At 30.6% G+C, this 22,574-nt stretch overlaps 1 protein-coding gene across 4 annotated transcripts in view; it reads right to left on the reverse strand.

Annotated features, from left to right (window-relative positions):
• The window catches only part of NCAM2 (neural cell adhesion molecule 2), a 271,041-nt gene that overhangs the window by 162,989 nt on the left and 85,478 nt on the right, over positions 1 to 22,574 (reverse strand). For all 4 annotated transcript variants that reach the window (XM_074300617.1, XM_074300614.1, XM_074300615.1 and 1 more), the window contains 2 exons: positions 15,475 to 15,635; positions 9,995 to 10,140 (listed from right to left, as the gene is read on the reverse strand). In XM_074300617.1, the coding sequence (XP_074156718.1) occupies positions 9,995 to 10,140; positions 15,475 to 15,635 (307 nt within the window). The remainder of the gene's footprint in view (positions 1 to 9,994; positions 10,141 to 15,474; positions 15,636 to 22,574) is intronic.

Here is a 22,574-nt window from a genome sequence, read left to right on the forward strand (position 1 = left end):
TAGTAGATTCTTTCTTTTTGGTGGAGAAGGCCCTGTTCTGCCTGGTGGATGGGGAAGAGTTGGTCAAAAGGAAAAGCTTCAGTTCTCAGCCAGTTCCTTTCCTTTCCTTAACTGTTCAACGACTTGCAAGTGCTTCATTTCATTACAACATAAATTATGTTGAATGTTGTTGTTTAGCCCACCTTTTTAAGCTCCATGCATAAACCAAAATTTAAAAGTTCTTGGAAAATATGACAATGAAAATAAACTATCTTCATTAGCTTTCTGACTAGTAATGCCAGATGAAGTACAATGCAAAGAGAAGAATGTATATTAGTCTAAATTGTTCATGGAGGAGATACAGTGCAAAGTCCAAATTATTTTTTTCTTTTTTTCTTTTAAATTCATTGTTTTATTTTTTTTCTTGGTAATACATGTATATTAACATTTTAAATACACATTTCTTTATGAATCATGTTGGAAGAGAAAATCAGAACAAAAGAAAAAAAACCATGAGAGGGGGAAAAAGAAACAACAAAAAAAGAAGTAAACATAGCATGTATTGATCTGCATTCAATCTCCATATTTCTCTCTCTGGATGCAGATGGCATTTTCTATCCAAAGTTTATTGGGATTACCTTGGATCACTGAACCACTGAGAAGAACCAACTTTTTCATAGTTGATAATCATCCAATCTTGCTGTTACTTGTGTATAATGTATTCCTACTTCTGCTTGTTTCACTGAGCATTAGTTCACTTCAATCTTTCCAGGCCGTTCTAAAATTAGCTTGTTCCTCATTTTTTAATATAATAATATTCCCTTACGTCATAACTACAACTTATTCAGAACTTTTCCAATTGATGGGCATCTTCTCATTTTCAAATTCTTTGCTACCACAAAAAGAATTGCTGCAAACATTTTTGCACATGCGAATTCTTTTCCCTCTTTTATGATTTCCTTGTGATACTGACCCAATAGTGTCACTGCTGGTTCAAATATGTGTTCACAGTTTGATAGCCCTTTGGGCATAATTCCAAATTGCTCTCCAGAATGGTTGGATCATTTCACAACTCCACCAATAATGCATTAGTTTCAAGGTCCAATTTAAAGAAATATTTCTTATAGCATGGTCAAATATTCCAGATGCTCCCTGCTAGTCGATGGCATTATGTTAATTATTCAAGCCTTGGAAACCCTAAAAAAAATCCCTCAAGAGTTTTTGTTCAGTAATTTTTTTAGTCATATCTAACTCTTTGTGAACTTATTTGGGGTGTTCTTAGCAAAGATACTGGGATGGTTTGATATGTCTTTCTCTAGAACATTTTACAGATAAGAAAAGGAGTCAAACAGGATTAAATGACTTGTCCAGCTAGTAGATATTTGTGGCCAGATTTAAATTAAGGAAAATTAGTCTTCCTGACTCCAGGCTCAGCCCTTTGTCCACTGTGTCAATCCAGTTGCCAAAAGAGTTTGGACTATAACCTATAAGCCTTTAGAGGGAAAAATAAAATAGAAAAGAAAGTCTATTTTATAAACTGTTATATGTAAATGGGTGGACAACCTAGATAGTTCATCTATCACTACAAATGGAAAATAAATGGGGCATAGAATTGAGAGTAGGTTAAATTTCCTTTGGGAAATGGCAAACTTATTCTAATGACCCCAATGCTTCTTTCTGAAACAAAGGCTGATCTTTTTAAACTCTGATTTTCTTTCAGTGATTTTGTATGGCTGCAAATTATTGGACACAAAATTCTTCAAAGAACCGAAATTGAAGTGGTATAGAAATCTATCTTTCCCTATAGAAAAGCAGGAACAGAAAATGACAGGAGAAGGGGGAGGGGTCTGATAGAAGGGAGGGAAGATTGAGGGAGATGAGAGAAGCAAAACACTTTTGAGGAGGGATAAGGTGAGAAGAAAGAGAGAACAAAATAAATGGGAGGGGGAGGCAACTGAATGGAGGAAAACACGTTTAGTAATTATAACTGTGAAAAACCTTTGAAGCAAATTTCTCTGATAAAGGCCTCATATCTCAAATACATAAAGAATGGAGTCAAATTTATAAAAATAAGAGACATTCCTCAATTGATAAATAATCATAAGATATAAACAGTTTTCTGGTGAAGTAATCAAAGCCATGCAAAGCCATCTGAGAAGGTGCTCTAAATTGCTATTGATTGGAGGAAGACAAATTGAAACAATTCTGAGATACTACCTCTTGCTTATTAGATTGGCTAATAGGACAGAAAAAGAGAATGACAAATGGTGGAGAGGACATGATAAAATGAAACATTAATGTACTATTGGTGAAGTTATCAACTGATCCAATCATTTTTAGAGCTATTTGGAACTATGCCTAAAGGGCTATAAAAACATGTAAACTCTTTGACCTAGCAGTTGCTACTAATAGCTCTGTATCCAAAAAGAGATTTTTTTAAAAAAAACGTAAAAAGACCTATACATATAAAAATGTTTATAGCAACTCTTTTCTGGTAGAAGGGAGTTGGAAATTTGGAGGATTGCTCATCAATTAAAAATTCATGAACTGCACTCTGCCATTTCAATGGAATATTAAGAAATGATGAGCAGGATGCTCTCAAAAACATGCTAAGACATAGCAGATACAAAGTGAAATGTACTGGGAACAAAGTAACAGCAATATTGTAAGATGATCACCTGTGGGACTTAGTTATTCTTGGCAATACCATGATCAAAGCTACTCTGAAGGACTTGCCATTTATCCCCAGAGAAAGAACTATTGGTCTCTGAATACAGATTGAAGCATATTTAAAAAAAACTTATTTATTTTTTCTTGAGTTTTTTTGGTCTGTTTTCTTTCACATCATTATTAATATGGAAATATATGTTGTGCATGACTACTCATGTGTAGAACCTATTAAAATTGCTTGTTCTCTCAATGAGAGGGAGAAGAGGAAGAAAATTTGGAACTCAGAGTATTTAAAGCAAGTGTTAAAAATTGTTTTTGTATGTAATTGGGGAAAATTAATAAATTAAAAAATTGAAATTTAGGATCACACAAAAAGTAATATTAGAGGGGCATGATAGGCTTGAAATGACTATCACATGACAAATGAGAATTTATTCAGGAAACATGATATAAAGGATGTCTTCAAAACATGTGTGAATCAAAAATTTGGCTAGGATGGGGGATAACTAATGGATAGCTTGCATGTTCCATTGGTATCTTTACATTATGAAGAGAATATAGGGAAAGTCCCCAAGGTGTTTTGTGATGAATTTATTTATACTAGATGTGAGTTAGGCATAGATAGGCTATGAACTGCATCATATCTTGCTGTTCTTACATGCAATGCTCCGCTATGGGCATTTCAGTGGCTGAACTTTTTGTCTGAAACTCTACCCTTCTTTAATTTCTGCTTTTTGGTTTTCATGGATTCTTTCAAGTTTCAGCTAAAGTATTATTTTTTTCTATATGAAACTTTTCTAGAGCTTCCCTAATATTAGTGATGTTCCTTTGAGATTATCTCTAATTCATCCCATATAGACTCTATTTTTCTATTATTGTTTTCATATTGTCTCCCCCTCCTGCAAAATCCTTTGTTTTTGGCTATATTTTTGGCTTTCTTTGTATTCCTACCACTTAGCAGAGTATTTGGCACATAGTAGGTGAAATCACAGAGATGCTGGAGAATAATGACTACTGACAATATGAAATGGCTTATTGAGCGAAGAAATTTTTGAGCCAGCAAGGATTTGTCAAGCGAGGTAAGAATTCTTCCAAACTTGCCAGGTGACAAAAAGTCTCAAGGTTGAAGCTCTTCACAAGTTAAAGGGAAGAAGTTTCCCCCTATACTTAGCTAAGATTCAGTTTCCTATTCTACAGCACTGAAAATGAAAAGACTAAAGTATCATGCAACCAAGCCAATGATTGATGGTGAAAAAAAGACCATGGGGGCTACTTAGGAGAATCTAGGAGGTTCCAAGAGACTGGCTTGTCTAGCATAAAGAGGTCTTCCACACTCTTAGAAGAACACAATGGTTAAGAAAATTACTTACTATAAAGCAGAACTCTCCTATATAGCAGAAGTACATAGCAGAATGGATTACAAACCAGAATCCTACAATATATTGTTTACAAGAAACACATGTGAAGCAGAAATACAGAGTAAAGTTAAGGTGCTGTAACAGAATTTATTTTGTTTCACCATTAGTAAAAAAAAAATAAGGCAAGGGTAGCAATCATGATCTCAGACAAAATAAAAGCAAAGATTGATCTAATTAAAAGAGTAAGGAAGGAAATTATCTTACTCAAAGGCAACACAGACATTGAAGTAATATTAGTACTAAACATATATGCACTAAGTAGTGAAAGTAAAGTGAATTACAGGAGGAAATAGAAGCTATACTAGTGAGAAGCAGAACTTCCCCCCCTCAGAACTAGATAAATCTAACCATAAAATAAATAAGAAAAAAGTTAAAGAATATAACAGAATTTTAGGAAGGTTAGATATGATAGATCTCTGGAGAAAACTAAAGGGGGATAGGAAAGAATATACCTTTTTTCTCAGCAGCACATGGTACCCACCCAAAAGCTGGCCATATATTGGGGCAAAAAACTTCAAAATCAAATGCATGCTTTTCAGATCATAATACAAAAAAAAATTGCATTTAATAAAGGCCTTTGGAAAGATAGACTGAAAATTGAGAACCAAATAATTTTATCCTAAAGAATAAGTAGGTCAAAAAACAAATCATAGAAACAATTAATTTCATTAAAGAGAATGACAACAATGAAACAATATACCAAAATTTATGAAATGCAGCCAAAGAAGTACTTAGGGGAAAATTTATTAATCTAAATTCTTACATCAATAAAATGTAAGAGATAGAAAGAGCATATTTGCCATCCTACCCCCCACAAAGAACAAATTAAAAATCCCTTATTAAAATATCACTAAACTTGAAAACCAAAGTGAGATTAATAAAATTGAAAGAAAACTTATTAAGTAATAAATAAAACAAATAAGATACCAGTTAATCTGATTTTTTAAAAATATAAAGAAAACCAACTATTTGTTATCAAAAAAGAAAAAGAGAATTTACCATCAACGAAGAGGAAATTAAATCAATCATTAGAAAATATTTTGCTCAATTATATGCCAATAAATTTGACAACCTAAGCAAATTGTTGAAAATTTATGAAAATATAAACTGCCTAGATTAACATAAGAGGAAACAAAATATTTAAATAAATCAATTTTAGAAAAATAAATTGAACAAACAATCAGTGAATTCCCTAAGAAAAAATTCAGATAGCTTCACAAGAAAATTCTACTACATATTTGAAGAACAATTCTAATACTAAATGAAACTATTTGGTAAAATAGATAGAGTCCTACCAAATTCCTTTTATGACAACACAAAGAAAGTGTTGATGCCTAAACTAGGAAGAGCTCAAATAGAAAAAAAAAAAGAACAAGCCAATTTCCCTAATAAATACATATGTAAAAATTGTAAATAAATTATTAGAAAGGTAATTATAACCACGTAATATTTATATCAGGAATTCAGGACTAGTTCAATATGAGGAAAACTATCAGCACAATTGACCATATCAATAACTACAACAAAAAAAATCCATATGACTATCTTAAATAATGCAGAAAAATATTTTTTGATAAAATATAGCACCCATTCCTATTAAAAACACCAGAGAACATATGAATAAAAGAAGCTTTCCTTAAAATGATATAAATTATCTATCTAAAATCATCTTCATGCATTATTTATAATAGAAATAAGTCAGAAGACTTCCCTATAAGATCAAGAGTGAAGCAAAGGCATTTATTTTCTCCATCATTATTTAATATTGTTCTAAAGATGTTAGCTTTATAATAAGAGAAGAAAAGGAAATGAAAGGAATTGGAATAAGGCAATGAGGAAGCAAAATCATCACTTTAAAGGTGGTATATTTTAAGAATCCTAGAAAATCAGCTAAAAACTATTTGAAACAATCAACAATTCTAATAAATTTTCAGAATACAAAATAAACCCATATTAATCATCAGCATTTCTATATATTACCAACAAAGCCCAACAGAAGAATACAGAAAGAGAAATTCTGTTTAAAATAATTGTAGACAATATAAAATATTTGAGAGTCTACTTACCAAGACAAATCCAGGAACTATATAAACACAATTACAAAACACTTTTCACAAAAATAAAGGTAGATCCAAACAACTGGGAAAGTATTAATTGTTCATGAATAGGTTGAGCCAATAAAATAAAAAATGACAATTCTACCTATGTCAATTTTCTTATTCAGTGCTATACTAATCAAACTACCAAAACTATTTTGTAGAACTAGAAAAAAAATAACAAAATTCATCTGAAAGAACAAAAGAGTCAAAAATTTCTTGGGAATCAATGAAAAAATGTTAAAAAAAAAAAGGTTGTTCAACTGTAACAAGCATCTTTAAAATAGGAATCATCAGAACTATTTGGTATTGGCAAAGAAATGAGAGTGGCAGATCGTGGAATAGACACCATAAGTAATAAATGGACTCATCGAATATCCCAATTTTTGGATAAGAACTCACTATTTGACAAAAACTGCTGAGAAAATTGCTAAACAGTATAACAGAAAGTAACATCTTATACCATACACCAAGATAAGCTCAAAACAGGTACATGATTTAGAAACAGAAGAGTGATACCATAGGCAAATTAGGAAAGCAAGGAATAGTTTACCTAACAGATCTTTGGAGAAGGGAAGAATTTTTGACCAAACAAGAGACAGCAATCATTACAGGAAGTAAAATGGAGAATTTTGATTATATTACATTAGAAAGGTTTTGCACAAACAAAACCAATGCAATCAAGATTAGAAGGAAAACAGAAAACTGGGAAACAATTTTCATAACATGTATCTCTGATAAAGACCTCATTTCTCACATATACATATATAATTGAGTACAATTTATGAGAATACAAGCCATTCCCTAATTGATAAATGATCAAAGAACAGGGAATTTTCAGACTTAAGAAATCAAAACTACCTATAGTTACATGAAAAAATGCTCTATACCACTACAGATTAGAAAAATCAAAATAACTCAGAGGTATCACATCATACCTATCAGACTGGCCAAAATGACAGAAAAGGAAAATGATAAAATGTTGGAGGGGATGAGGATACTAACATACTATTAGAGTTATGAATTGATCTAACCATTCCAGAAAGCAATTTGAAACTATGACGAAAGGTCAATTAAACTGTGTATACTCTTTGATCCAGCAATACCACTACTAGGCCTGTATTCCAAAGAAATCATAAAAAGGGAAAAGGAATTATGTGTACAAACATATTTATAACAACTCTTTTTTATAGTGGCAAAAACCGAGGATATGTACATCAATTAGAGAATGGCTGAACAAGTTGTGGTATATGAATTCAGAGAAATGGATATACTATTGTGCTCTAAGAAATGAGACTTACATGAACTGATGCAAAGTAAAGTGAGCAGAACCAGGAGACCATGTGATGATCAACTATGAATAACAGCTCTCCTCAGCAATACAATGATCCAAGACTTATTCCAAAGGACTTATGATGAAAAAAAGCTATCCACATCCAGGGAAAGAAATGATGGATTCTAAATATGTATCCAAGCATATTTTTTTATGATTTTTTTACTTTTTGGTCCTTTTCTTCTCTCATAACATGAGTAATTTGGAAATATTTACATGATTGTACATATATAATCTATATCAAATTCCTTACCATTTTAGGAAGAAAGGAAGAATATTTGGAAGTCAACATTTTTAAAAACAAATGTTAAATTTTTTTACATGCAATTGGAAAAAAAATACTATTTAAAAAACTGGTCCCTTTGCTCCTTACCAAGTTATACACTGTCATCCCTACTCCTTTTTTAGCAGTTCCTCTCAGCAAGTCCCCAACTTGGACCAATTTGATGAGGAACTAACACATCAAATGACTTTCCAGACCCAATCCAGAAGTATGCTGGCCCACTGAGTCAAAATAACAAGAGTAAGCCCAGGAGAGCTACTTATTTGAATGGAGATAGCTGTACAGTGCCTTGTGGATGACTAAAGCTGAGACTACTTTCTTAATGAATGTCATCAGTATCTTTCAGAAAGAGAAAAAGAACTACTTAGGTCTTGTAGTTCAGGAGGTATGAATTTTCAATACTTTATACCCATTTTTCTCTTCTCCTGTACTTTGGATGTGTTTGTGGAAGAAGGTTCCTCTGGTGTTTTGTAACTACTGTTCTTGCTATGCCATTTGAGCAGTAAATGCTTTGCTAAAGGATTGTTTATTGGCCAATTATTAAGGGAAAGTATCTGGTAGAACGTGTGAAGTAATGATTAAAAGTAAAGTTTTACTCTTAGAACTCTTAAAGCCATAATAGCTATCCCTTGGAGGACCCAACTTGCCAGTGGAAGCCTGAGTAGCATGAGGGAACTCTGAGGGTATTAGGTATAAATAAAATATATTAACATGGATTTGGGATTACTACCCTGCAAGTGATAAAATAGGGAAGTGAAAGGAGTGAGCAGCTAAGCTAAAACAGGTATGAATTTTTCATCAGACTTGGCTCACAGCCTAATATGATAGAGAATGTGCACTCTTAAGTTGAAATTTCATGGAAATTTTAGGACAGAAAAAGAGGTGGATTTATAGGAAGAATCATAAATCTTATAAAGAGAATCTTTTTTTTTCCTAAGAAATCATTCTGGCAGGATATTTCAAGGGACTAATTCAAAATACTAATTAGATTGGAGGGAGAAGCTGACACAGCTTCCTGATGCTAATCTTTTGTTTTATTAGGACAATCCCAAGATAAGACACATTTGTTTTATAATTCCTTAACTGCATACTTTGCAAGCTATTTTTTTTTTTTTGTTGACAATAGCATCTTTTTGTCTCAGGTAAATTAAAAGTGACTGGTAAAGAACTTGGTCAAGAAAGTTGTATTAGAGTACTTTTGAAACCTAGTAAGAAGGAGTGACACTGATAAGGAGAAAGATACTATCATTCTAATAACTCTAGGGTATGGGTCTATTAGAAAAAAAATTTTGAGAAACCATTAGACTGAGTTTGGCTATCAGTCTTGTACCTCTTCTTGACTGCAAATGTATTTAAAAGTCAAAGCTAGGAAGAAAATATATTAGATTACTCAATTAAGATTAAAAAAATTTTCCTATCTTACGCCTATTGAAGTCTCATGAACATGGAGAAATAGAAAGGGTATTTGTGTTATATAATCCATCATTTTATTTTACATAAGAAGAAACTGAAATCCAGAAAGGTTAGTTGAACTTTGTCATAATAGGAGTTGAACTAGGGATGCTTAATCTGGAGAAGATAAAGCCCTTGTATAAGAGATTGTACTTAAGCTGAGATGGAAGCTTGGATTTGTAAAAGACAAAGGTCAGGAAGAAGTATATTCTAGTTATGTGGTATGGGACCTATACACAGGCAGAATGCAGAGCTGGTGTGTTCTTAAACCTTTATTTATATTTTTATTTTTGCCATGAATATTTTAGGCAGTCTGTAGAAGTCTATGAATCTCTTCTCTACATGTATTTAAAAGCAAAATAAATGCATAAAATTGCAAAAAAAGTATAAAGAAATATAATTATAAAAATATCCTTAAAACATGCAAATTTACAGATCTCATATTAAGAACTCCTGATTTGGAAGGCAGTATGTTTGGGGAAGAGAAAGTAGATCAGTTTGGTTGGAACATCAAATGCATTAGAGGGAACAATGTAAAATGAGCTTGAGAGATAGCTTATAAACTGAGCAAGAGAGAGAAGGCAAATATATAGTTAATATTTTTCTGAAATAATGTTAAGGCTAATATATTGTACTTTGGGTGGAAGTTATTTGTGCCTTTTAGTGATCAGTTTTAGTATTTTGTAGTAATATAAAGAATCCAATAAAATTTCTAAATATTAAAACATGATTTTATAACAAAATAATTAGGATTTTTTTTTACCTTGTCTCCTTCAGAAAAAGTTATTCCATCCTGAGCTCTTTTCCATGTGATTTCAGGAATGGGTTCTCCTTCTGCCTCACATACAAGTGTTATTTGACTATTTTCAAATGTCGTTTCGTTTTTAAGTTGTATTATGTGAGGCTGTACTGTAAAAACAAAATACATACGAACTTGAGGAAAATCATCTTAGGACTTAACAAAAACATTTTTAACTGCTTAAAACACATTCAACATAATCCCTGAAGTTATTTAATCACCTAATACAAGAAAACATAAAATATTAATAGATTTAACTTATTTTATAAAGATAATGATGATCTGATATTTAAAAACCATTGTTGCCTAAGATAAAATATTTCTACCACATTTAATATTTCCTTGCAAAATGGTTCCAATACTTATTTTATGATTCATCAAAAGGTTTAATAATTTAAAATTAGTCTGATTTTATCCCATGAAACCTACTTTTCAGTGATTTTACTTTTTCTTCTCTGCATATTTTCTATTGTAAAGGTCAAGTAATAGATTGTAAAACTGTGTTCTACATAAAGCAGTCAAATAAATGTTAGAACTTTAAAACAACTTCACATAAGAGGAAAATATTGAGTGATTTTTCCTTATCTCAAATACAGAAAATAGTTATTATCTAGATAAACACTAACATTTTGATTAATCCCAGGCTTACACTTCTTAAAAATCAGTTGGCAATATCTTTATAAGGGATTACTTATGTTCTAAATTCCTCAAAAACTTTCAGTCCTGAAATGAAAAAAAAAATGTTTAGATGATTTAGATGTAGTAACTAATTTTTTAAAAGTATACTTATTATTCATGTAATATCCAAAGGCTGGTATTACAAGGAAAAATGAGGAATTTATTCTAGCATTTTACTAATTTTCTTAAGTAATATCTGTAGTATGCAATAAATTTATATACTTTCATTTGTATATGTTGATTTAATTACATTTAATGTGTATACTATAATCACATTATGTTTGAAAGTATTAAGAGAATGCATATTAAAGTTAGCAATTAAATCTGTAAGCCAAGAGAATTTAGATTAAAAGAGAATTTAATTTTCTAACAATATTTCTAATACAATGATTTACAAAATTTATGTTAGGCACCATGTTAAGTATTTTACAATCACTACATCGTTTGTTCCTCCCCAAAATGGTGGGGTATTATTTTCATCCATTTTACAGATTAGCAAACTGAAGTAAACAGATGAGAGGTAACTTGCTTAAGATCAAACAGTCAATAAATTTCTGAGACCAGATTCTGAATCAGGTTTTTTCCAATTTTATACATATTCCAGCATATTACCTTAATTCCAAATAACAAATGTAATTTGCATTAATTTCTGATTAACCACAATTCTCCTGATAGGAGAACACATTTAGAACATATTGTGATTTAATTTTAGTTCAGATTTCAACCAAATAAAATCTAAATTGTATAACCACTAATGTAACATTTAAAATCTCAAAAATTTCTAGTAGCACTTCAAAACTAAAAGGCCACTTATCAATTAGCTCATTTTCAAAGATATATGGATGACATCCTCAGATCTCTATAACCTTTTATCTTTTTCCTTTTAAATCACCCAAAGAGCAGGATCAAATTCCTTTTTTCATAACTCAGTTCCCATTCTTTCATCTGTCCTCAAGTTTTAACCATGTAAGAGAGATAGGGAGAGATTCCACATGGACGGTTCATACTTCTGTTTTGGATCCTGGAAATTTCATGCTGCAATTTGCATCATGCAAATAGAAACTATTACTACAGTTTCTGTATCATAAAGAATAATCCCAAAATGTTCTCATTAGTAAAATGCTATATTTCCCATTTTCCCTAGTAAGGCCCACCTTTGGATATGACTAATAAGTGCCCTTTTAACATAATGTTTCTCTTCTTGTTTCAAGAAATCAAAAAACCTCCCTCACCTAATTGCTTAAACTTTTACATCTTGAATTTTATAGTCTTATTACAACTTGGAAACTTAGCTACTAATTTACTCAAACATTACTTCAAAGTAAGTTCAATTCTGTATATTCTCTAGTAGGCAAAAAAAATCCACCTTTTAAACTACAGCAATACATTTATCACCTCCAAAAAAAGGAGAGAGCTAGGTGGTATTCTTAATCAGTGTATCAAACTTCTAAAAATCTGTTAAGATGTTTTTAGCAGGTATAAAAAAAACTTTAAGTAATAATAAAGTTTTCCATAAAAATATTAGAGTTAGTTGCAAATTTCAATTTCTAATACATCTCATATTTTTTTTCTCTTAAATTGAATACAGTCAGAAGGGGTGACAAAAGCAATGGCACCCAGAGCTCAAATACATCTGAAATACAGAATACAGGCAGAAAGCCTGCAGTAGGTTATGCTTTCTAATGAGACCCAGAAGAGAATCTAAGTTCTCCCAGCCCTAGTTAACAGCTTTTAATTCTAGTCTATTCAAACATCAATTAAGTTCTATTAAACTGTTTGCAAAAGTAACACAAAAATTTTTTTCCATATTAAATTTTACTTACTCTTTAGTTGTTCTCTAATTTACCCAAACTCTTTTTTTTTTTTTTTTTGATAGGTCAGGAAAGAATTAATGACAGGGATTTCCTAAATGAGTTGGCCAACTGCAATCTGCTTTTTTCCCCTTCACTTTGTAGTGGTCAAATGGACTAGTCCCTTTACTATTAAGATCTTTCCCAAACACCTTAGGGTTCTATAACTTGCATATCAACACCTGAGTCCTATTCCCCTTTATCATCAGTCAGCTATGATACTCCTCAGCTTGGCTAACTTCCCTGGATTTAATTGCTTTGACTAAAGGGCGGAACAAAGGGACCACTCTGATCCTATTTTAACCACTATAAAAATTCTGCCATATAGCCAAAACCATCTCCATAGCTTTTTATTGCTTCCTAAGGGTCTCATGGAAATTCAGAAACATTAAGGGAAGGATAGCAGGTAAATGTGCAATAGAGAAAGTGGCAGTCTAAAATGTTTTGATTCTTGTTCTTGTTATTTTAAATGGAGATGTCAATTATAATCTCCCTAGTATTTCCAGATTATAATGTACTTGGGAAATATTTAATAAAATTAAAATATAATAAAGCATAGATATTATATTTTAAAAATAAGTCAGTATGTGACTTCAGGAATCCTTAGTATGATCCCTATTTGAGTTTGACATTATTTTTAAAGTAAATTTGTTACTGTCATAACACTAGAGGACATTGTTAATGATTTGCATTTATATGGTGTCTTAGATTGATTTTGAGGCTTCAAATAAGATTACTCTTAGGTCATTCTTGCTTTGGTAAGTGAAATGGAAAAGCTAGATGTATTTTTGTCATATTAGAATAGAAGTTTCATAGCTCTGTAGTCAAAAATTCATGTCTCCAAAAGGACTATTAAATGATACCTTAATAAAAAAAAACTCTCCCATATTCAAAAAGAAGTATAAAACTGTCTTCCAAAGACAATTATAAATGATTTGGAGGTCTTTTCCTTTGGAATTTTCTCTTCTCTAAAGTGCTTTCCAGTCCTTAAAGCACTATAAATAGGGGTGTCAGTTATACAACCAGTAATATAATTGATAGATGACTATAATTCAGTCTATCATGCAGACTGAAGACTTTAGATAGTAGCAGCAGCACAATTCCCCCATTCATGTAGCTCGTAGTTCATTTTGCTCACCGCCAAACTCCTGCTCAGAGTTTGGCAATTCCAATTTCAATAAGCTATAAAATTCTAATCAGCCATTTTGCTACTTTTTAGTACCTCTAAAAGAGAATTGGCTAGTGAAAAAGGTGAAAAAAAATTAAATCACCTTCTGTATTTTCTTCTTAACTACAGAAGCAAGGTAAGCATGAAAGGTGTTTGATGCTTAGTGTTAAAATATAATTTAGGAGAACTGTTTATTAAGATAGCTATCATTATTGGGAAACTGTACTTCTCAGTAGTAAGGCCTATTCCATCATTTAAGTATTTATATTTAGAAATGTTTCTTACTTGTGTAAAATCCATTTCAATGTAAAGACTTGGCAAAACCATTTTTTCTTTTTACTTTCTAGTTCTAATAGCTTTAGTATTAGTTGTAGCTGCAGCATTAATATTTATTTATCATAAACACGAATTGGTTTAATGTTCCTTTAAAGACAAATGTGGGGCTGGGGCAAATGGTGTTTTTTATTTTTATTTTTTTAATAAATATCACTACAGGGATCGAAGTCCTTTTCCATTTTATAGTTCTTTAAAGAAGAAATAATAGTTATGAGGAATAGTAGTATTTTGGTTAAACTATAAGGAATGGTGAAATGGAAAAAATTTTTTAACCATGAAAAGAATTATTTCTATAGAAGAATAAATACAATTCCAGAGGGATTTATGGTACAAGGAAATTATTTGGCTACTCACCTCAAGAAGCAAGAATCTAATCATTCCAAAGTTTCTAAAGAATCAGTGAGTTCTAAGTTTGAAAATAGCCAAGTAGCTTGGATCTTATTTCCCAGGGATTATCACCAAGTATATAGATATATTATTTTAAACTCTCTCTAAAAAATTAGGATCTGTGATTTCATCAATGGCAAGGAAGTTTCCTCTACTAATGCAGTCGCAACCTTTCTTCCGGTCTGAGTGGCAGAGAATTGCTTGAGAACACTGAAAAATTGAATGATTTGTCCATACTGTATGTTTGACCACTTGAAGTATGTTTCAGAAGCAAGTCTGGAACCCACATTTTCTACTTCTGAGGCAATACTGCCTCATTTCAAACTTAATTACCAAAAAAAAAAGTATTTTAAAAAATATTAAAGTTTGTTTGAAAAAAACATGTCTTAGCAAAGCAATCCCAAGGAAACTCCTACTTCTTGCCTACTTATTGTCTTTTCTCTGCTTAGTTAAACAATATTTTAACAAAACAGGTAATACCTACAAATTTAAATCAACATATATAGTATTTTAGTGTATTGAACAGAAACAATAAGATTATAATGTGAAAATTAAATACCCTTCAGTAGACAAAATTTTTAAAAAACTTTGTTACACATGCCAGGATGGTTCTATTCATATAAATAATTCTTTAAAGCCACCATCCCTATGATTAAGCCATATACACAATTACTCTCAAGTGGTCATTGTTTTTACTTTTAGGAAAGGGGTCTTATAGTTATAAATCAAAGATCAATGTCTACTAACTATAGCATTTTTGATTAATACCTATTAATATCTACCCATAGAAGTAAAATTCATTCCCATGTTTGTGTGTGTATATATATATATATATATATATATATATATATATATATATATATATATATATATATATATATATATATATATACACACATATACACATACACACACACACACACATATATATATATATATATATATATTTGGAAATCATTATTAATCTGTTATGTTGTCATCTAAATTTAGGCAGGTTATATATAAAGCATTCAGTTAATACTTACCAAAGACTTGTAGGAATGACTGTTTTTCATCTTTTCCTGCTATGTTTGTGGCTCTACAAACATAAGGACCCCCATCACTATTTATAATATTCTTGACAGTTAGTTCAGAATTGTTTTTTTTCAATGTGTATTTTTCAGTGTCTTCAATAAGTTTGCCATTTCTAAAAGAGAGAGAAAGAGAAAGAGAGAGAGAGAGAGAAGAGAGAGATTACTTACTTTTTATAGTTTACTTCACAATTTTATTAAACTTCACAAAAATTTCTGAACTAGAAATAAATGTCTATCATTCTGTAGTTACTAGTATTGACAGTTATGATCATACTGCCATCAAAAATTAATCTTAGATGTCCACTTAAAGCTCATTTTGGGATAAGGGATTATACTTGAAGATGTTCTTTAAAATATAGAATCATATTTTAATAACTAGAAAATATTACATAACTAATAATTCTCTAAAAATTCAAATATTAAACTTTGTATTTATTTTCCTTAGTAAAGTAAAGTTAAAGTAAAGTAAAAAACTTTGGCTCTGTTTTTTGCTGAAGTTGGACAAAAGGAGAAAATTGATGGAAAAAATGAGAAATGTTAATTATTTCCTAAATTCCAAGTTCTGTGCTAGGTGCTGCTGGTATAAATATTAAAAATGAGAAAATTTTTATAAGACTTCAGATAAAGATAGGAAGAGTTGAAGAAATTGTCTTGTCAGGTACATGACAAATCTGGCAGAAGAAGAAAATAATAAATATGGGGTGCTTCACAAATTATTTGGGCATCTGGTAAAGCAGATGAAACATTCACCATGTTAAGAAAAAAACAGCTAATGAATTATTGGCTTTCTTGAATGATAATCAGATAAAATAATAGCTGTTAAATGCTTTGAAATTTTTAACACTTTTGTAAGTGTTATATTTATGTTACTATAAAATGCTATTATAGAAGTAGCTGTTTGGCATAACAAAGTGCTCATTTTATGGTAGAGACCCGAGTTCAAATTTTGTTTCAGTGACTTACCAGCTATGTGACTGAGAAAGTCACTTTTGTAACTCTGAACAAGTCACTTAATATTGTTCTGCCTTAATTTCATCATTTATAAAGTAGAGATTTTGTGAATGATAAAATGAGATCATATGGCGTTATATAAATTAAGATAATAGCTGATATTCTGAATCTAATCCTGATTAATGGAAATTAACTTGGTTTTAGGTAGAAATATTGACTGTTTTAGGAGAAAGCAGTCACTCCTTCTTAGACATTGTAAAAGAGGAAAAGAAAGTCTATCGTTCTGTAGAAAACAGATTTTCAAAAGGTCAAGGGAAAAGATGGGTAGAATCTTATGGCTTAAAAATTCATCAGCAAAGTTTAAGGAGTGATGATGAGTTTCTCAATAGTGAAAATTTGACCCAAATCATATAGGTATACACACAGACATAGACACACATATATATTTTTAAATTATAAAAAGGGCATGAAAAGTTGGAAAAAGGTAAAATTCCAAGAGGATATGATGAAAGGAAAACATAATTAACTATCATGAATGTGAACATAAATTAGATGAACTGACTTCTATAACATAGAAGGGTAGCAAAATGGACTGAATTCCAATTGTAGGTTGTTTTTAAGAAACATCCTTAAAACATAAAGATTTTCACAGAATTAAAATGAAAGGAATTTGTATGGTAAAGTTTATTACACTGAATTCAAAAAAGCAAGTTCAACAATCATGATCCTAGACAGGGCAACAATAATACACATGATTAAAAGGGATAAGCAGAGATCCTACATTATATTTAAATATAGCATAGACATTAAAATAATTTCAATATTTATACATTAATATATACGAGATATGCACATATACTTGAAAATGGAATATTCTGTTAACTTATGGTCCTTTTATCAAGCTATTTCAAATTGCTCAAATTCTAACATTTAAGGAATCACCTTCCTTTGCATTAAAAAAAATTAATTCCCTTGACATTCTTGACCTTCTGTTCTTCCAGATGAATTTCGTTATTGTTTATTTCTAGGACCAGAATTTTTTGGCTTGCTCACTGTGCTAGGATGGCCTGGCCTAGTTGCTCCTGTTGTACCCTGTGTTCTGGGACTGGCAATTTGTTGCATGGGGGTTGGAGGCCTTACAGCTGGTCTGCTGTACCACTAGCCTGGTAAGCCAATGATCTTGGTTGCCTGATCTATGTTGTGGCTAAGTGCCTCCTTGTGGCTTATCCGAATATCACCTGTACTGGGCTGTTCCCCTCTTTTACCCTAGTTAAACAAACTTTCCCTAAGTTCTAAGTTATATTACATATGGAAAATTGTTTTACTCTGTCTTTTTTGGGTTTCTAATTATTCCAGAAGCCCTTTAGAAGCTCGATTTAATGTTGTTGCCTAGGGAAACTGGAGAGAGCTAAGGGAATTTCCTGATTTTTTTTCCTGCCATTTTGGTAAATACCACTTTAAACGACCACAAGGCAATTAAAATTATAATCAACAAAGTCTCTGAAAAAACAATTTTAAAAATGAAGACTAAGTGATATATAATCCTTGATAGTATAGAAGTCAAAGAACAAGTTGTAGAAATATTTAAAAAGATGGTAATAATAACACATCATTACACACCTTTTGGGACACAACCAAAATAAGTACCTTTTGGAAAATATGTTTCTGTAAACAGATTCATCAAAAATTGTTCAATTAATTGGACATGTAATTAAGAGCCCTTCTTTCCCCTCAAAATCAGAGAAATAATGATGATAAGGCACAAGTTAACACAAAGATATGAAAAAAGTTACTAAATTGTTAAATATTAATAGTACTTTAAAATGCTAATAAAACAATCAAACTATTATATAATTTGATAAAAGAGGAAAAACTAAATACAAAAATTAAAAAGGAAATTACCAGAAACTTTGTTTGCCCAACAAAAAAAAAGGTTACTTGAAAAATGGATGAATATTTTAAAAAATACATAAAATTTATAGATTAATGGAACAAGAAACAGAAGTTTAAATAACCTGATCTCAGAAAAAAGTCATTAAGAAATTCCCAAAGTGGGGGTTAAAGACCCATCTGGATTTACAAGTGAATTCTGTAAAGCAGTGAAAGAAAATCATTTTCAAAATTCTATAAACTAATTCCAAAAATAGGAAATGAAAAAATCTTAAGCGTTTCTTTCCCTAAAACATACCTGGATCTGCTAGCCAAACAATAGGAGATTAAAAAAAAAGACAAAGAAAACCATAAAAACTCTAAGGAAGACCAACCAAAATACCAAAATAAATACTAGCAATAAAGCAAAGAAGCATATTCAAAAGACTGTTACACTATTATAATGTTGAATTTAGTCTAGGTTTGGGTCCATGTTAGAATAAAAAAATCATATGCTTATACCAACAGATACAGAAAAAGGTTTAGATAAAATAACCTTAATTTATATTCAAAAATGACTAAAAAGCACAGGAATGCATATATCATTCCTTAAAAATATAAAGAGTAAATCTAAATCCAAGAACAATTAGCATCTGTAATGAAAAAATGCCAGAATTTTTTCCAGTAACATCAGAAGAAAATTAGGGTATGTGTTGTCAGCACTATTATTTAATATAATACTAGAAATGCTAGTTATTATAGTGATACAATATAAAGAAGTTGAAAGAACTAATAGGCACAAAAGAAGCAATATCATTGCCATTTACCCAAGATAGAATGGTTTCCTTAGAGATTCAAGTAAAAAAAATGAAACCAATAATCATTTCATCAAAGAAATAGGAAATAAAATAAATCATCAACATACATTACTAACAAAATATAGCATATGGTATAAAATATAATACATATTAGGGACAGCTAAGTGGCGCAGTGGATAGAGCACCAGCCTTGAATTCAGGAGGACCCGAGTTCAAATCTGCCTCAGACACTTAACACTTCCTAGCTGTGTGACCCTGGGCAAGTCACTTAACCCCAGCCTCAATAATAATAATAATAATAATAATAATAATAATAATAATACATATTAGTAACCAAACTCAAAGGGAACAAACAGAAGAAAAATAGGATTCAAAATAACAACTGAATTTAAAGAATACCTACCTGAAAGTTCATCTTGGAAGACCTTTGAGAATACAATTACAAAACTTACTAGGGATAATGGAAGGCTTAAATAACTGAAGAGTTATTTAAACTTATTTTTAGGCCATGATAACATAAAATAATAATAATATTATCTGAATTTATATGGAGATGCATAGTTATGCTAATCAAACCACTATCAGCAATAGAGAGAAGAAGCAGATCAATGAATTAGATATGTAATTTAAAAAAAACTAGAAAAAAGACAAATTAAGAAATCCCCAATTAAAAATTAAAATATAAATTCCAAAAATCAAAGGAGATATTAATAAAACTGAAAATAGTAAAAAAAAAACCACCACTGAATTAATAACTAAATCAAGGAGTTAGTTTTATGAAAAAAAAAAAACCCCACAAAATAGATAAACCATTATTAGTTAATTTGATTTAAAAAGAGGAAAACCAAATTACCAACATCAATAATGAAAAGGGTGAAAACTCTGAAAGAAGATGAAGATGAAACTAAAGCAATTATTAGAAAATTATTTTGTCCAATTATATGGCAATAAAATTGACAATCTAAGAAAAACAGATGAATACTCACAAAAATATAAATTATCAAGATTAACATAAGAGGAAATAGAATGCTTAAATAATTAGAAAAAGAATTTGGAAAAAAAAACTATAAATAGCATCCTAAGCAAAAATTCCCAGGTCTGGATGGATTTACAAGTGAATTCTACCAAATATTTCAGGAACAATTAATTCTAGTATTATATAATGATTTTTAAAAACAAGTAAGAAGTCCTATCAAATTTCTTTTATGAAACAAATATAGTCTTGATACCTAAACTAGGAAAAGCAAAAATAGAGAAAAAATACTATGGATCAATTTAAACAATGAATATCAATACAAATTTTAGAAATAAAATACTAGCAAACAGATTATTGTAATATAACACAAAGATTATATACTATAACCAGGAATTCAAGGTTGGTTCAATATCAGGAAAACTAAAAGCATATTTGACCATACTAATTACTAAACACAACATAAATGATGTGACTATCAATAAATGAAGAAAAAGCTGTTACAAAACAAAATACCCACTGCTATTAAAAATGCTAGAATTTAAATAGAGCTTTTCTTAAAATGATAAGTGGTATCTATCTAAAACCATGAACAAGCAAGTGTAATGCGGATAAACTAGAATCCTTTCCAATATGATCAAGAGTGAACAAAATAAGCATTACTCCAACATTATATTGGAAATGCTAGTTCTATCAATAAGACAAGAAAAAGAAAATGAAAGAATAAAAATAGGCAATAAGTAAACAAAAATATCACTCTTTTCAGATAATATGATAGCATACTTAGAGAAACCAAGAAAATCAATTAAAATATATGTATATATGCAAAGTTTCGGGGTTTAAAGAAAACCTTATAAATCATTAGCATTTCTATATGACACTAACAAAACTTGGTAAAAGAGAGGAGAAAATTCCATCTAAAATAACTGCAGATAATATAAAATACTTGAGTCTCCTTGACAAGACTCACATAAGCACTATATGAACACAATTTTAAAAGTTTTCATGAAAATAAAGATCTAAACAGAGAAATATTAATTACTCAGGGAAAGGCAAAGCCAATGTAACAAAAATTCTGCCTAAATTAACTTATTTATTCAATATCATGCCAATCAAACCATGAAAGCTTATTTTTAAAGCTAGAAAAATAATAAAATTCATAGGAAGGATCAAAGGGTCAAGAATATTAAGAGACTTAATAAAAAAAAAAGGTAAAGAAAAGTGACCTGGCAGTATTGGATTTCAAACTACAGTACAAATATGAAAACAATTTGGTACTGGTTAAGAAACTGAATGGGCTGATTAGTGTAATAAATAAGTACTCAATATATAGAAGTAAATGACAATGGTACCTAAATATCCGCTAAATTCAAGAAGCCAAATTTTTGTGACAAAAATTCACTATTTGACAAAAAACTGTTGATAAAACTGCCAAGTTTCAAAGTAAAGTGAGCAGAACCATAAGGCAGTACACAAATTGTAATATTATAAGGATGATAGATTGTAAAAGAAAGCTACTCTCATTAATACAAGGATTCAATCTAATTCCAAATGACTTGTGATGAAAAGTGCTATCTCCCCTCAAATGATGAACTCTATGTGCAGAGTGAAGTATAATGTTATTTAATGTTTTCTTGTCTTTTTTTTTTTTTTTTTTGCAACATGGCTAATACAGAAATATATCTGGCATGACTTCACACCTATAATGGGTATCATATTGTTTGTTCTCTCTCTCTCTCTCTCTCTCTCTCTCTCTCTCTCTCTCTCTCTCTCTCTCTCTCTCTCTCTCTCTCTCTCTCTCTTTTAGGCATTTGGGGTTAAGTGACTTGCCCAGGGTCACACAGCCAGGAAGTGTTAAGTGTCTGAGACCAGATTTGAACTCTGGTCCTCCTGACTTCAGGGCTGGTGCTCCATCCACTGCGCCACCTGGCTGCCCCTTGTTTGTTTTCTCAGTGGTAGAGAGAGGCTTTAGGAAGGGAGACAACTTGGAACTTAAAATTAAAAAAAATAATGTCAAAAAAAGAAAAAATAGAGTAACAAATCAAAATTCATTTGGAAGAATCAAAAATCACATAATTAAAGGGAAATAATGAAAAATAGGAAGAGGGCTGGGTAATACTAATTCTCAAACTCAGCAAAACTATAATTATAGAAACTATGTATAATTATTTAAAAATACAAAGCTAAATCAGTGGAAAAGAGTAGAACTGGAATTAAACAATGTTGTACAGTGTTCAGTTAAATCAAGTATGCTAATTACTGGGAGAAAGACTTATTATTTATGATTTTTGCTTACCTACTCTATTCCACTGATCTTTTCTTTCTTTTCAAAAACCATTGCCAAATAGCTTTAATGATTATTGATTTGTATAACAGTGTGGAAATATTGAAAAGTCTAGTATGGCATAGGATTCGAAAGCTGTACTTACAAACATAAAGAA

Source organism: Sminthopsis crassicaudata, chromosome 3, assembly GCF_048593235.1.
Source record: "Sminthopsis crassicaudata isolate SCR6 chromosome 3, ASM4859323v1, whole genome shotgun sequence".
Lineage (NCBI taxonomy): Eukaryota > Metazoa > Chordata > Mammalia > Dasyuromorphia > Dasyuridae > Sminthopsis > Sminthopsis crassicaudata.